The sequence below is a fragment of the Varanus komodoensis genome, unplaced genomic scaffold (genome assembly GCF_004798865.1).
Source record: "Varanus komodoensis strain SLA01 unplaced genomic scaffold, ASM479886v1 scaffold10, whole genome shotgun sequence".
NCBI lineage: Eukaryota > Metazoa > Chordata > Lepidosauria > Squamata > Varanidae > Varanus > Varanus komodoensis.
The window spans coordinates 24,282,955-24,299,484 of NW_025335269.1; the positions used below are offsets into that span (position 1 = coordinate 24,282,955).

Consider the following 16,530-nt stretch of genomic DNA (forward strand, 5'->3'; position numbering starts at 1 on the left):
CTTTAGACAATTAGAAAGGGACATTTTATTTCATTTTGTTCCTCATTTCCTTCTTGCCTTTTAAGTTAGAGGTGGACAATGTCAGGTCCAGGGGCCAAATCCAGCCTGCTGGAAACCCCACTTGGCCTTCCAAGATTCTAAAGATGGCCACGCTTCTTTCCTCCTACCACTAACATTTGATGATTACTGGCTTTCATATATTCCCTCCTCTTATACACACTCCTCTCCTAAAAGGATGAAATTCTTCTCGTTGCATCATTAGTGGCAGTAAAAGCTTTAAGCTAAAATGTGCTGGCATTGCTAGTATATTTGTTCTGTGCCATTTCCACCTCAGCCTTGACTATCACTAAAATGTGGTTCCTGGCAGCTTTGCTGAAATTAAGTTTGGCCTTTGCACTAACAGAAGTTCAGTGTCCTTGCTTTAGTCAGGTGACTCTTTCTGCTTGATATTCTCCCTCTGCACGGATCCTTTCCATGCACTTCTGAGCTGTTCTTGTACTGCTTTATGTCCATTTGTGGGTGGAAAACTTAAATTATTCATATGACCAGAAAAATGTGTTTAAGCACCTTTCTACAAGCTGGATATTGACTGCACAGGTTTAACCTGTGCATGTCAATGATCTCAAAGGTTTGTTTTATTCAAACGTAACTCCCATGAGAAGATGTCCAGTGGGACAGTCATGCTTGTGTACTGCATGTGGGAAGCTGCAATTTCAGGCTCCGACCATGCCTAGGCAGACTGCAGAGAAAATATTGTCCTGTGCCAACCGTTACGTATAATAAACATTGGCATGATCACGTGTCCCTTTCAGATAATTCAAGAACCAGTAGTCTTTAATATGAACTCTTTGTATGTGCATATGTGTTCACACCGGTTTTTGAGAGCGCACTTCTTGAATGCTATTTAGTGAAGGGGTCTATCTTTGGTTTCCTTTTGGGTTAGATGTTCATGTTTCAAAGGGAAGGGCTTTGTCCCTTTAAGAATGTTCAGGAGAAGGTGGCCCAACTTTTCTCATCACTGCAACTCTGTGATAGGAGAAGGTGACCCTGTGCCTGTGGAATGTCAGTCTTCAGAGCTTTTAAAGGAACTGAAGTCCTGCCACAGATGTTCGTAGCCATCCTGACTCTTATTCAAGAGCAACTTCCTCCAAACCAGTTATCACAGCTCAGTCTTGACTGTGTACTCTCTCATTTGAAACAGCAAAGCTCTCAAGTGGTAGCTGAACTCCACGAGCCACAAAATAGATGACTTCCCTCCTCCCTAGTGGCGAAGCCACTCAAGGCACACAAGGATACCTGTTTTCTGTGTCTCTCTGGACCTACAGTTAATTCTTGCTAAGACTGTAGAAGCTGGGAAGCAGGTGCAGGGTTGAGCTGCTGTATCAGTTCGTGTGGGGTTGGGAAGAGGAAATCACAAGGCGAACAGCCCTTGGTGGTACAGATATGTCAGGGCCTCTGGTGTGCAAAAGAGACTCGTTCCAATGTTATACATGCGTAGGAGTTAGATTTCTGGACTGTGGTACAAACCTGAAATGTGAGGCACATGCTGTGGAAGATCAATTAATCATGCCCCTCCCTCATGTATTGATGCCGGGTCTCACATTATGTTAATTGCATAGCATGCAGGTGGTAGTTAGCATTTTCCTTAATCTAGTGTAAGTGTGGTTTAGATTGTGACCACCATACACTGAGGGCGAGATTAAACAAGCTCCCAAATGGTTTATTTCTTGAAATCCCATGAGGATGAGGTCGGACTTAACAAAAAGTATGGGGGGAGCTCCATTGTCTCCAATAGAAACTTTTTTCCTTTTGTTAAACCTCCCTTGCCCCCCCTCCCCGCCCACAGGGGAATTTTGGCAAGCAAATTGAATGGGGAGGGGGGTTAATTCTACCCTTTCCTTTGGAATGGTCTTGATCTGAAATGAGGCTGCAAGTGCTTATGTCAGAGTCAAGAAAAAGCTAACTCTCAGTTACATGCCGTGCAATTAGTATAGCATGTATTTTAGCTCTTAGGAACCCTAGAAACAAATTTGTGAGGCTTGATACTTACGAAGAACAACAGAGATTAGAGAGTTTCATGTTCCTCATCGTGGCCTCTGTGCATCACACATATGGGTACTGCGCCTGCGCAGTGCCTGTGGCCGGAAGATTGATAGCTAATGGTTTGAAGGGAAAAACTCTGCTCCTCTCCCCCCTCACAGTATATATGGAGTGGAGTGTCCGCCATTTTCCAGTCTTTGCGACCGCAGTTCATTGTGCCTCGTGCCACTTTTGCTCTCGCTCTGACCATTTCTCGCCCTTCTAAACCTTTGTGTTTGTTCTTCTTCTAAGTTACAGACCCTGTTTTTCCATAGTTCTTGTTGTTTCTCTTGTTGTTCTCTAGTTTTTTCACTTTTTTTCTCTTTCTAAAAACAAAACAAAAAACAAAAAATATATTCTTACCCTCTGCACTATCTCCTCTATTTTCTCTTCTAACGATAGCGCAACGAACGGCTTTCCACAAGTGTGTGGAATGCGGGTCTAAAATGTCCCCGGCAGACCCGCATGACCTATGCCTCCCCTGCTTGGGGGAAGGGCATAGGGCAGACAAATGTTCTCATTGCCTGGCCTTCTCGAAGCAGGCCAGGAAGAATCATGAGAACCGTCTCCGGAGGCTTCTGTGGGACCGTGCACTCCTCCAATCGGACCCACTAGTCTCCCACCCTGCTCCAACCGCGGCTGTGGCTACCCGCCCAGCCCCACCTGCTCCACTGGCCTCTGCTTCCAGGGCTCCTCCCTCACACCCTTCTGATGAAGCTGCGTCTGCCTTGGGCGATTGGCCTGCTTCCTCACCTAGGAAGAAAAGTGAAAAACGGAAGCACCGTGGCTCTGATAAACCATCTGAGCACAAGAAGGCTAAGAGAGAGAAGGTGGGAAAGCCGCCTCGGAAATCTAAGAACCCGGAGCACTCTAAATGCCAAGACTTGGGTTTGTCTCACCCCACCGCTGTCGCAGTATTGACACTCCAGGAGGCTATGAGGGTTACCCCTCCTGGGTCCCCTCGTCGAGTGGGAGAACCAACATCGGAGCCTGTTCAAGCTCCGCTTAGGGAGTCAATCTCCGATGGGGAGATTTGAGATTCCCCGCCTAGGGCTAGGTCCCCCACACCTATGCCCCCAGCCAGACTGGATGCAGAGATGGAGATGTCTCCTCCTAGGAGCTGGAGAAGCCGCTCGTCTGAGAGAAGATCCGACGAGTGGTACCATCCTCAGTCTTCGTTCTACCATGGGTGGGGGGGACTACCATTCCATCAGACGTTACCTGGCTCCTAGGGATCATTCCTCTCCTCCAACTCCTCAAGACCATCCGACATCTTCAGTTCCGAGGCGCACCTCTGCGATACCAACCAGGGAGAGCAGCCAGTCCATGTCACCAGCGGAGTTTTCTTCTTCTGCCCTCCTTCATACTATGGGGTTGATTCTGACGAATCCAATGTCGACTCTACATCCCCGGACATTGCGGTGACTTCCCAGGGCCCTGGGTCCCCCAAAGAGTCTCACATCTTCGCAGAGCTGATGTTGCATCTGGTCCACTCGTTGGAAATCGATGCCATACTACGGCCTGGCCCAAGCACCGACAAATTTTATGACGTCGTTCGTGGGGAGCAGTCGATGTCGATAGTCTTGCTGCTTATCACCACCTTGTGACGAGCTATAATCCAGCTGTGGGAACTGCCTGCCCATCCACAACCAACTTCGAGGAGGTACGAAGCCATGTACTGGGTTCGGGAGGAGGACATTCCGTTCCTTCTCTGTCATCCGAAACCAAACTCGGTCATGGTGGAGTCCTCCCAGGGCAGGGAATCAAGGGGCCACACTGCGCCCCGAGATAAAGAAGGCAGGAAAATCGACTCCCTAGCCCGCCGAGTCTATGCTGCCTCTGGACTTGGCGTGAGGATTTCGAACTATGAGGTGACACTGGCTCGATACCAGTATTTCATAATGCAGCGCCTCAACAACGTTATGTCAACTCTCCCAGGCAACCAAGGCAACCTCGCGAAAGTCTTCATAAAAGAGGCCATGCAGGTCGCCGTCCAGCAGCTGTCCACTGCTCGCCATCACGTGGACACAGACTCCAGGGCCCTGGTCGGTGCTGTCTCCCTCCGGAGGCATGCGTGGCTACGCAATTGCAATTTCCTGGAGGAGACGAAGAGGCGCATAGAGGAGATGCCCTTTGACGGGTCCGGTCTTATTCATTCTGGAACCGACCACAAACTCAAGAAGATACATAAATCCAGGATGACGGCTTGACAGATGGAGCGTCAACCACAAACTCAATGTAAGTGGTCTTGGACCCGTCCATTGTACCGTCAACCATGCCAACCGAGGCAGCAACCGCCGCACCGACAACAGCAACAGCGCCGCCGCCGAGCCACCGCAATGCTACCAGCAAGGCCGTTGTTGCTTTGACGGCGACAGGAGGCAACGTTGATGGGACAAGCGAACCCTTCCTCTCCTCCCTAACCCACCCACCCCTCTCTCATTTGGGGACCAACTGAAAGGTCAACTCCCCATTTGGGAGTCCATCACATCTGATCGGTGGGTGTTGTCCATCATTCAGCATGGATATCGGATAGAATCTGACATCGTTCCTCCATCGAGCCCGATCCAGTTCACTCCATCCTCACCAGTACTGATCAACGAAGTTCAACAGCTTCTTCATAAAGGAGCGATTCGTCAATTAGCTCGAACAGAAGGACTCCACGGATTCTATTCGAGATATTTTACAGTCCCGAAGCGGGACGGTGGTTTTCGTCCAATACTTGACTTAAGGAATGTCAATAAGCTCATCACAACAGAAAAATTCAGGATGACCACCCTTCAAAACATCTTACCGTTGCTGAGGAGAGTGGACTGGTTTGCCTCATTGGACTTAAGGGACGCCTATTTCCACATTTCGATCCATCCGTGTCATAGGCGTTTCCTTCGTTTTGCTGTTGCGTCTGAAGTTTTCGAATTCACGGTGTTACCCTTTGGACTGGCTACTGCACCAAGGGTTTTTACAAAGTGCATGGCTGCTGTCTGTGCCTTCCTACGACTGCGAGGAGTTCAGGTTTACCCTTATCTTGATGATTGGTTGCTAGTCTCCCAAACCAGACAAGGACTTATTGCTGCGATACATACAACCTGTTCCCTGCTGCAAAATCTTGGACTTTGCATTAACACCGAGAAATCTTCTCTTGTTCCTGCACAGATGATCACTTTCATCAGAGCTCATCTAGATTCCATGATGGCAAGAGCATTCCTCCCACAGGACAGACAGCAAGCTCTTGCTCAACACATCCATCAAATGCGATGAGACAGGACCGTTCCTGCCAGGTCCATCCAGAGTCTCTTGGGGCATATGGCTGTGTCAGTTGCTGTTGTCCCATATGCCAGACTTCGACTTCATCCTCTCCAGCTTTTCTTCAACAAAGTGTTCCGACCGCAAAGAGACTTGCCGACAAAATTACTTTGGATCCCATCTTCTGTTCTTCACTCTCTACTTTGGTGGACGATTCTGGTCAATCTAAACGTGGGGGTACCTTTCCGACCCCGATGCCCTTCGATGACTCTTGGTACCAATGCATCCTTACTGGGCTGGGGAGCAGTATGTTCCAACCTACACACTCAAGGCGTATGGAATCGACAAGAATCCAGGAATCATATCAATTTCCTAGAACTCCTGGCAGTATTCAAGGCTCTACGCTCGTTCGAGGACGTTCTTCAGGACTGAGTAGTTCAGATAACCTCAGACAACATCGCTACAGTCTTTTATCTGAACAAACAAGGAGGGACGAAGTCACCAATGTTAGCACAGCTCTCGATGCAAATCTGGGAGTGGTGCATTCCAAGAGACAGTACTCCGGTAGCAGTACACCTTGTGGGTACGGACAGTGTGGAAGCTGATCTTTTAAGCAGGGACATGTCCACATCTCATGAGTGGGAACTGGATCGTATGCGACCAACTGTTCAGTCATTGGGGCCAGCCAGACATAGACTTATTCGCTACCCAACAGAACAGGGTATGCAAAATGTTCTGCTTGAGAGCGGGAATTGGACAGGGGTCGACAGGGGATGCCTTTATGATCCCCTGGAACAATATGAACTTTTACGCTTTCCCTCCGATTCCCCTCATTATGAGAGTAATATCGAAGATAATCCACAACAGGGCCACAGAACTACTAATAACTCCATGGTGGCCATGCCAAGCTTGGTTCTCGACTCTTCTGTATATCTCTCAAGAGGAATACCTTCAACTTCCATCCATTCCATACCTCATAACTCAGCGACAGGGCACAATTCGCCACCCGGACTTAACATCGTTGAAGTTGACAGCATGGCGAATTCGATAACAGCCGATACTAACTCGGTACCGATGTCGTCAGCATTTCCTAGGGATCCCATCCTCGGATCCGACATGTTACTTCACACTTCGACTCCTTCTGCACCCTCTGCACCCTCGGATCTATCAAATGTTTCGTCAAGTCTGACACTTTTCACCCAGACATTCAGCGCATTCTTGATTCTGCGCTAAGGCCATCAACTCGAAAGTCATATGCGGCCAAGTGGAGGCAATTCTCTGTCTTTGCGGAGTCACACTCCTTTCTTCCACCATCAGCATCCATCGACCATATTCTCCAGTTTCTCCTGGAACTTTACCATTCTGGACTGAAACCGTCATCCATTAAAGTGTACACGGCAGCAGTTTCCTATTACCGTGGTACAATTCAAGGTTTCTCCATTTTCTCCCAACCATTGATAAAGAGATTCCTTAAAGGACTTCATAACCTTCATCTGACGGTCAGACCGGTTATGCCTACCTGGAGTCTTTCAGTGGTCTTACAAGCACTAACAAGAGCTCCCTTCGAACCTTTGGCAACGATCGATTTACGTCTTCTTTCTTGGAAAAGAAAGCATTCCTTGTAGCAGTTACGTCAGCTCGGAGAGCTAGCGAGCTCTGCGCCCTCAGGGTAGACCCTCCGTATTTGAATTTTCATAGGAAGAAAGTAGTTTTACAAATGGATCCATCCTTTCTTCCTAAAGTGGCTACCCCCTTCCATATGGGTCAAGACATTGTTCTACCTTCCATCTCCATCGAATCCGATTGAGAGATCTTTACACACACTTGACGTACAGCGCTGCCTAGCCTTCTATAGATCTAGAACTGAGTTATTTCGACATTCCGACAGGCTCTTCGTTAAGTACTCTGAACAAAATCAGGGTGTTCTGGTTACCCCTCAGAGACTCTCCAAATGGATAGTCCACACCATTACTCTCTCCTATCAGTTGGCTAAGATAGACTTGCCTACAACCCCGAGAGGACATTCTACTAGAGCTGCAGCTGCTTCTTCAGCCTTTGTGTCGGGAGTTCCACTTGATGATGTCTGTAGGGCGGCCACTTGGGCCACTCCTTGTACATTTGCAAAACATTACTGGCAGGATGTCCGGGCTAGACAAGACTGTTCCTTTAGCAGAGCCATTCTTTCAGCTGTTCTTCGTTGATGACACCTCCCTTCTCCAGTCAGGGTAAGCTTGCTACTCTGCACTGAGGCCACAACAAAGAAAAGCAGGTTGCTTACCAGTAACTGATGTTCTTTGAGTGGCCATCTCTGCAGACACCACCCGCCCGCCATCCCTGCTTGGTGTCAATGGGTGGTGCTCTTTTCGGTACCGTGTTATTTTTTTGCCATCGGTACCTAGTCAGTATGCTTCTCTCTTGTAGTTGATTCAACAACGTAAATTACTTAGTTACAATTTATTTTTTAGAGAGCGAACGTCCGGTCTGTCAAAGACTGGAAAATGGCGGACACTCCGCTCCATATATACTGCAAGGGGGGAGGGGAGCAGAGTTTTTCCCGCCAAACTGTTAGCTATCAATCTTCCGGCCACAGGCACTGCGTAGGCGCAGTACCCATATGTGTGATTGCACAGATGGCCACTTGAAGAACATCAGTTACAGGTAAGCGACTTGCTTTTCCAGCTCACATTTCATCTTTTCATACCACTCCCAGAGTGACCTGTCTCTCTTATAGTTCATTGTAGAATCTTGGGTGGGCTTGACCGTAATTGTCCAGGGGATAGGAGAAATACTGGCTATAGTCAGCAAAGGGATCCATCATGCAGCCACGGCACTGCACTTATATTGATGCTGTATCACCCACGCTCCCTTCTCTGTTCAGTTTTCTTCAATAGTTTTGATCAAAGTCTAGCTCAGATGATTGCCTTTGATGTCACGTCTCTGTTTATTCAGGTACACCTATGAAGTGTCCCCTGTGTTTTTGCTAGTGGAAGAAGCTGTTCTAAAGAAAATGATTGAATTTATTGGATGGGAGGAAGGTGATGGTATATTTAATCCAGGTAAGAAGGGTTTTCTCAGAGCGGGTCGGGGCGGGGGGGGGGGGGGGCTTCCTATCTTCATTCCAATTTAAGTTTGTGTTGTACTAATCATTCTAGTACGGTGGGTTGGAGCCAATCAATTATGAATGGTTCAGTAGTTCTCCTTAGGTAATGACTACATAGAAGCTGCTGTACTTTAGGCAGGTCCTCACCACTCCTCTTGTGGCTTCTAGTGGGGTGTAAATTGGATATATTATATAGCCTATGTAAGAGTTCCTTCTAGAAACCTGATTGGCCTGGTGTCTTCCTCATGGTCTCTGTGACTTGTACAGAACACTCTTCAGTACATTCTAGATCTCAGTAGAGCTTTTTGGCAGGAGTTTTGCCCCCTCCTCTGTGCATGCTGCTCCCTGTTCTTTTCTTTCCAATGCAGTAAGAACCGCACTTTGGAAAAGTCTGTGCCTCAGAATAAAAATAAAAAAATAAAAAAAATAAAGCTCTCTCTTCCCATTCACCTTCTTGCTACTCTCTTTGTCCTCTAAGACACTTGCTTTCTTCTTAAGGCACTTCCTTTCTTCTTCACTCTATCTATCCAAGGCTTTCCTCCTTTATCCCTTTCACCTGCAGGGAAGCTTGGCCTCCAAGACCCTCCTCCTCAAAAAACAAAAATAAAAATACACACTCACTGCAGCAGGAAAACCCCATCATTTGACAGACACGGAGTGTGCCTTCTGCGTCTCAGAGAGGCCCATAGAGAAGTCCTTTGTCTCCATTGCAAGTGTTTTATTAACATGCTGGAAGGAATGGATTGGCATACCTCCACACCCTCCTTTGGGAGCAAGCCTTGAAAGCTTCAGACTCAGCCACACAAAATTGGCCACTACATACACCCCAGTATCTTTCTGCCGGCAGCCACCTCCCTCCTTCTCCTCATATTTTGGGTATATGTGATTCAGCCTCCCCCTTCATTCAGCTTCTTCATGTCTGATACCAACACTGTTGGCTATCCCTCAGCCTTTTAACTCAAGAGTGGTCTCTTTGGGTGTGCCCACAGTCAGTACTGAACAGGTCAAACTGACCGAATCCTGTTCCATGTGCCTCACCATGGGAAAGACTTTGGGACAAAAATTAACAAGGAAAATTTATTCCTTTGACTTGAGTCCAGTGTCAAACCTGGTTCAAGCAAAGATAATCCCCTGATGCTGCAGCCACTCCCTTGCACACTGACTATCCTCCAACCAGATCGGAAGCAAGACTGAAATGAACCTAGATACTCATCCAGGAGTCCCTGGAGTTGCAAAGCCACCACTTACTCTTGCACTGTGCCCCAAAAGGAATACTGGAGACTGGTTGATAATTACGCAACACAGTGAGATTTGCTGGGGTGAAGGAGGCTTTCAGCATGGATCTCACCACTACCTCCTTCAAGCAGAATGACCTGCTGCCATGACTAAAGGAGGCGTTAGCCACACTCCATACCACTTTGGTCAGTGCCCTTTTGGTTGCTTTTAGGCACCAGAAATTCTCCCAGTTCTGTCTCAAAGCAGGTCACAAACTGTGGTTTCTAGGAGAATCCTTCATTTATTGGGTTTCTTGCCTGACTTATGCCTTTCCTCCCTTTCCAATGATCACAGAGGTAGTGGGCAAGATGCGAGACACCAAGGCAAAGTGCAGATTGATCACCACTTGGTTGTCTCAACACCTTTTGGTTGCTCCACTCTTCTTCCCCTTCTACCACACATTCCTCCACCCTCAGACCAGGCCTCATCTTGATGAGCAACATGCAGATCAGACACCCAGATCTGTCATCCCTTTGCCTCATGCAGGTGTTAGAAATATTGAAGGCTTTCTGCAAGCTTTCCACTTGTTTGTCCTATGAATTCAACTTGCATTCAAATATGAACAACCCAGTTTCCTCTGACATACCAATCATCTTCAACTATCACTTAAAACATGGGATTTAGCTCTTTCATCCATCAGAATATATATATACCTAGTGGCAATATTGGCCTACCATGATACCATCAATGGACAATCCAGGTTTGTACAACCCTGCATGAACCAGTTCCTTAATGGCTTAGGAACCCTTTAACCCCCATCCACAGTTCCAGCCCCTTATTTGTTGTACTAACAGCAAAACCATGTAAGCCATTAGCCACAGTGGACGTCTGCCTCCTAACCCTGAAAACCACATATCTTGGTTGTTTGAACCTCTGCTTGTACAGCCTCTGAACTCTGCTGCTTTATGATATGCTCCACCTTTCCTCGTCTTTAATTCATTTCTGTATTGCCCTGCAGCTGAAGCTGTCTTCTATAAGGATAAGTTGGTTCTTAAACAAAATTGCTCTGTTCTTCCTATGGTGTTTCCCCAGTTTCTCTTAGACCAGGTCATAATTCTACTGGTTTTCTTCCCCAGCCAACCTCTCAGCTGGAAACTAAACTCTATTCACTTGACATTTGAAGGACCCTTCCCTTCTGTGTAAAATGTGCATCATCCTTTTGAAAAACCACTCCCCTGTTTGTATGCTACATTGGACCAGGAAAAGCCTACCTAATGCCCTCTCCAAGCTTTGACAAGTAGGTCACATCAACCATTCATTTGGCTTACCAACTGGCTCACTAACCATGCTCTCTCCAAGTGCAGGGGCACTCTATAAGGGCAGTAACCTCTTCGTCTGTATTCCCCAGAGGAATACCAGTGCCACAGCTTTGCACCTTGCACCTGAGCCCAGCCATCTATTGTCATCAAGCACTTTTGCTTAGGTCAAAGCTGGGAAGATCACATCCTTTGGCAAAGCAGTTCTTTCCTTAATACCTGTATGTAACTCCTTCTACCAGGAGGTTCTTAGTTTTATAGTTACCCATATAAGTGAGTCACAGAGACCATGAGAAGGATAGTTGTTTAATGCAACTGTAGATCTTTGAGTGTTTGTCTGTACAGTCATATAAGCTGCCCTACTCACTATTAGATGCCTTGCAATCTCTCTGCTGCTATGGTGGATGCGGAACTGAGGGGCAGCTGGGGGCCATGCCTGGTGCATGGAATAGACTCCCACCAAAAAGCTCTGCCTAGCTCTGGAGTGCTCAGAAGATTGTTCTGTGCAGGCATATAATCCATGTGTGTGAATGAGCACTCAACACTCAAAGTTACAGGTAAGCAGCCTGTCCTTCTGCGCAGTTCAAATGGGCTTCTTTTCTGCATGTGATTCCTCAAATAAGCATCCATATCCATTGGAGTATAAAGCTAACCAAAACCCTATGTTTGCTTATTTAATTTTAATATGCTTGTCACATTTTTAACCCATCATGGACAGTTTTTCTTTTCTTGTTACCTTTGGAATAAAAACAGTGTTTTGAGAAAATAGCTCAAAGTGGATGATTTTCCTAGGTAATCCTTTTGCTAACGATGTTTCATAGAACAAATGTCTAAGCTGAACCAATGGGGCACATTTACATTTTGGAAATCGAAATCTTACGAGTAAGTTAATAAATATATAATGTGTATTTTTTTTAAAGGTGGCTCTGTTTCTAATATGTATGCGATGAACTTGGCAAGATACAAATACTTCCCTGACATAAAGGAAAGGGGGCTTTCAGGGATGCCACGACTAGTTCTGTTTACATCAGAAGAGGTAATGAAACTTTCTTTCTTGTAACTATGCAGAAATGATGTGATTATATTATTGAAAGACATATCTGTAGTATAGAAAATCAAAGCTGGCAGACAAAGTGGACTCCAAAGGTCTACTGGCAATGTCATTCCTGAGGTTTTGAGCCAGGGCTGATTCAGTTGTCAAGGTTTACAAGAAGTATACAAAATCCAGTTGGATGTTCTGTTTTTGTGCTGTTCCAAACGGATGGAGTAGCTGATACACTTATTTAGGCTGTTGGACAGCACACTCCTTGCTTTGTTTCCATATAGGTTGGACACAAGTCAGACCCACTTTAAGAAAGCTGTTGACTGTGGAGGAGAAATATGCTGTTTGGAATGAAAGCAGAACCTCTTCACATCCATTTTGCTCTTAAAAAATAATAATGCTAATAACAGAAAACAAAATCTGTTCTGTACTTAAAGAGGGCTTGTTTTCTCAGTTATTAGCCTACACTGAATTTATAATGAAAAATAACATCACTCTAAGAGCAATGAGGGCTTGTTTTCAATTGTTTGTCAAGAGAGTACATACAATCCAGAAACAAATACTTTGTTTAGGATTTCTGGTTTGAGATATAACTGAAATGGTGTGTTCTGCACTCTGATGATGGCATTTAACTGGTACTTTGTAGTATATCTGCACTACGCACAGCATATTTTCAGTGTCTACTTCAGTATCCCATGTAGATGAGATGAATGACTCTTTTTTTCTCTCTAGTCAGTAAATTTGGATGACCTTGGCCAGGTACACATGTAATAATGAATCAGGGTATGTTGTTCTAAAACAGTGGTCCTCAAACTTTTTCAACAGGGGGCCAGTTGAAAGGCAGCAGTGGTGGGCGTGGGCTGGCGGGGTCGGGGCAGCAGGCACCCATGCGGCACGGCAGCGGCTCGCTCGCTCAGAGATCGTTTTCTCCGAGCAAGTCCAAAACCTCTGAGGTGGCCAGATGAATGGGCATGGCGGGCCGTAGTTTGAGGACCCATGTTCTAAAACATCTTTGCCCAAGCCGTGAGTTGCATATGTCTCCTCTCCTCCTTTCAGATCCCAGTGCTTTCCAGAAGTTTTGGGCCACAGCTCCCAGGCCATTGGCCTCGGGGACTGGGTCTGATGGAGCCAAGGTCAGGGGATCCTGAGGTGTCAAGTGAAACCTTCTGCTTTAGTACTAATTACTGTTCTTCTTCATGGTCTCTGTGCATCACACATAATGGGTACTGCGCCTGCACAGAGCCTGTTGCTGGCCAGAATACCCAAGCTGCAACAGTTTTTGGCGGGAACTCCTCCCCCCTCCCCCCGGTGCTATATAAGGAGGAGCGCCCGCCATTTTCCTCAGTCTTCTTTCGACCACTAATCACATTGCCTCGAGCCATTACCTTGTCTTCTCGTATCTGCTTGTTCTAAATCATTTTTCTTACCCAGTTGAATCCAAGTTACTTCTTGTTTCCAGTTAATTCTTTCCTCTAGCTCTTCTATATATATAGATAGATAGATAGATAGATAGATAGATACATAGTTAGTATATTTCTTCTCTTTCTTCTCTTTACCTTGCTATCCCTTCGGCGATGGCTCAGCGCGCGGCGTTTCGAAAGTGTTCGAAATGCGGGGCTAAAATGTCCCCGGCGGACCCTCATGAGCTCTGCCTCCTTTGTTTAGGACAAGGGCATCGCATGGATAAGTGATGGATAAGTGCAGACATTGCCTGGCCTTTACCAAACAGGCCAGGAAAAATAGAGAGAACAGGCTGAGAAAGGTCCCCTGGGATCAAGCCTTGCAGGCCTCTGATGAGCTTGCCGCTCAATCTATGTCATCTGGGCCTTCCATGGTAACCTCCCCTCGACCATCCGGGGGAGTGGCTTCCGGGGAGATCTCTCGCTCCTCCCACTCCTTGCGCAAACAAAAGGAGAAGCGGAAGCATTCCGACCATGGGGATCTGTCGGTCCTGAAAAAGGCCAAAAAGGACAAGTCAGGCAAGGCTACTAAGAAGCACAGATTCGCTCCGGAACCGCAAAGGGACTCGGACCTGACCATCTTACCAGTCCCGACGGCACCTTCGGTCCCGACAGCCTCGGCACCGACAGAAATTATGCAAGTCACGCCACCGGGATACCAACAGGGGATTGAGCCTGTGGACCCGATTATGCTACATCCACCTGAACCAATTGTTCACGGGTTGATGTCCGACGGGGAGATTCGTGATTCCCCCCCGAGGTCCTTGCCATGCCGCTAACTGCCCCATTCACCGTACCCGATGCCATCCTCCCCGGAGCCTTCCAGGAGGACTACGGTGATCAAACCTGACAGACAACGGCGTTCATCGGGACAATCCACTAGGTCATGGATTCCAATGCCGTATGAAGGACCAGAGGCATCTCAGCCTCAATACTGGGGCCACCTCTCTTCGGCTATTAAGTGCCTAGGGATGACGGCTGTCAGTCCTGACAATCCAGAGAGAAGGCTCCATCTACCTCGGCCCCGACAACCTCCAGGCCGATCGTATGAGGCGAAATGGAAACGCTTTACCGCGTTTGCAGAAGCGAATCATTTTACCCCAGAATTAGCTTCCATTGATAATATCCTCCACTTTCTGCTTTCTCTACATTAATTGGGACTTAAACCTATGTCGATTAAAGTCTATGTTGCAGCTATATCACACTTCCGTGGTTCCCTTTTGAGTTCATCTGTGTTCTCCCACACACTCATCCATCGATTCTTTAAGGGGCTGCACAATCTCCACCCTCCAATCTGACCATCGGTACTGACTTGAAGTCTGTCTGTAGTCCTCCATGCACTCACTAGAGTTCCCTTCGAACCTCTTGTGACAACGGACCTGAGACTGCTGTCTTGGAAAATAGCCTTCTTGGTCGCCATAACATCAGCGAGAAGGGCACGTGAACTATCTCCCCTCCTTGTGGATCCACCATATCTTAATTTCCATGAAGAGAAAGTAGTGCTCCATACTGATCCGGCATTCCTTCCCAGGGTGGCCACACCGTTCCACATCAACCAGGACATTGTGCTTCCAGCATTCTTCCCGTCCCCATCCACACCAATTGCACCTCTTTCTGCACAGAGACTATCAAAATGGATAGTCCAGACTATTGAACTGGCTTATAAACTGACGAAAATGGACCTTCCTGTGACGCCCAGGGGCCACTCCACTAGGGCCATGGCAGCCTCGTCAGCCTTCTTGTCGGGCATTCCACTGCTGGATATCTGTAAGGCGGCTACATGGACAACTCCTTGTACCTTTACCAAACACTACAGGCTCGATGTCCGGGCCAGACAGGACTGGACAGGCCGTCCTATCATCCATCCTTCACTGACGACACCGATCCACCTCCGGTGAGTGAAGCTTGTTAATCACCCATTATGTGTGATGCACAGAGACCATGAAGAAGAAAGTCAGGTTACTTACCTGTAACTGTCGTTCTTCAAGTGGTCATCTGTGCAGTCACACAACCCGCCCTCCAGCCCCACTCGGTGTCGAGGGACGGGATAGTAGTCTTTCTTTCTATTGACTTCTCTGATGAGTGGTACGCTCCGTAGGGGGTGATCTGCTGGTCTCCAGAGACTGAGGAAAATGGCGGGCGCTCCGCCTTATATAGCAGCAGGGGGGAGGGATGCGGAGTTCCCGCCAAAAATTGTTGCAGCTTGGGTATTCTGGCCAGTAACAGGCTCTGCACAGGCGCAGTATCCATTATGTGTGACTGCACAGATGACCACTCGAAGAACGACAGTTACAGGTTAGTAACCTGACTTTCTCTGTAACATCTGCACTGTGGTTCATTAAAGTATGATTGGAGTATGGGGCAACATACAAATGCAAAAATAAATAAACAAATGCAGCTGGAACAAGCCATAGTTTTAAAGCCTGAATTTTCACCTGCTGCTACTTATATGCAGCTGTTGGCAAGAGAGATGATTCAGTGGCTTGCCTTTGTTTACCACTTTGTGGATTTAGCTGATGTATTATTTTTGGCACCCAGAGAAGGTTGACATTTTCCCAGTGATTCAATGTCACACGCTTTTCATTTGAGCGTAATAGGTGACTGTTAGCCTGCTAATAAGGAGCTATTTTGTAAGAATCACTTGCAATTCAAATGAAACTCTGCTGCCAGGGTCCAGATCTCCAGTGAATGCTACACTGCAGCTCTGCACACATATTTCATTATTGATGTAATTCAATGTAACAGAAGATTAATTATCTACCTATGTAAGTTATTATTCACACAACAGTCTGAGTGAATGTATTCAAAAGACTTTGTGAATGTGTCATGTTAGAAAAGATTGGCTGATGGCAGATGATAGTGTATTCCGTTCATCTAGTTAAACGGAGAAAGAAGATTTCCTTGTCAGGAAGGGGGAGCACTCTTTTGAGGTGATCCATTTAAAAAAATGTGTGACAGGCGTGAATGCCTTTAATATATTCATGCCCACACATTAAAGTTCTGTAGATTTTTCATAATTACGTTCCTCTGTAACAGCGTTTGTGTGAACTCTTTGGAAGAAAACTGAATTAATTA

General features: G+C 46.8%; 1 protein-coding gene across 7 annotated transcripts in view; it reads left to right on the forward strand.

The window, feature by feature from the left end:
• GADL1 (glutamate decarboxylase like 1) overlaps positions 1-16,530 on the forward strand; it is a 123,322-nt gene that overhangs the window by 28,132 nt on the left and 78,660 nt on the right. For all 7 annotated transcript variants that reach the window (XM_044417592.1, XM_044417550.1, XM_044417540.1 and 4 more), the window contains 2 exons: positions 8,272-8,378; positions 11,874-11,989. In XM_044417592.1, the coding sequence (XP_044273527.1) occupies positions 8,272-8,378; positions 11,874-11,989 (223 nt within the window). The remainder of the gene's footprint in view (positions 1-8,271; positions 8,379-11,873; positions 11,990-16,530) is intronic.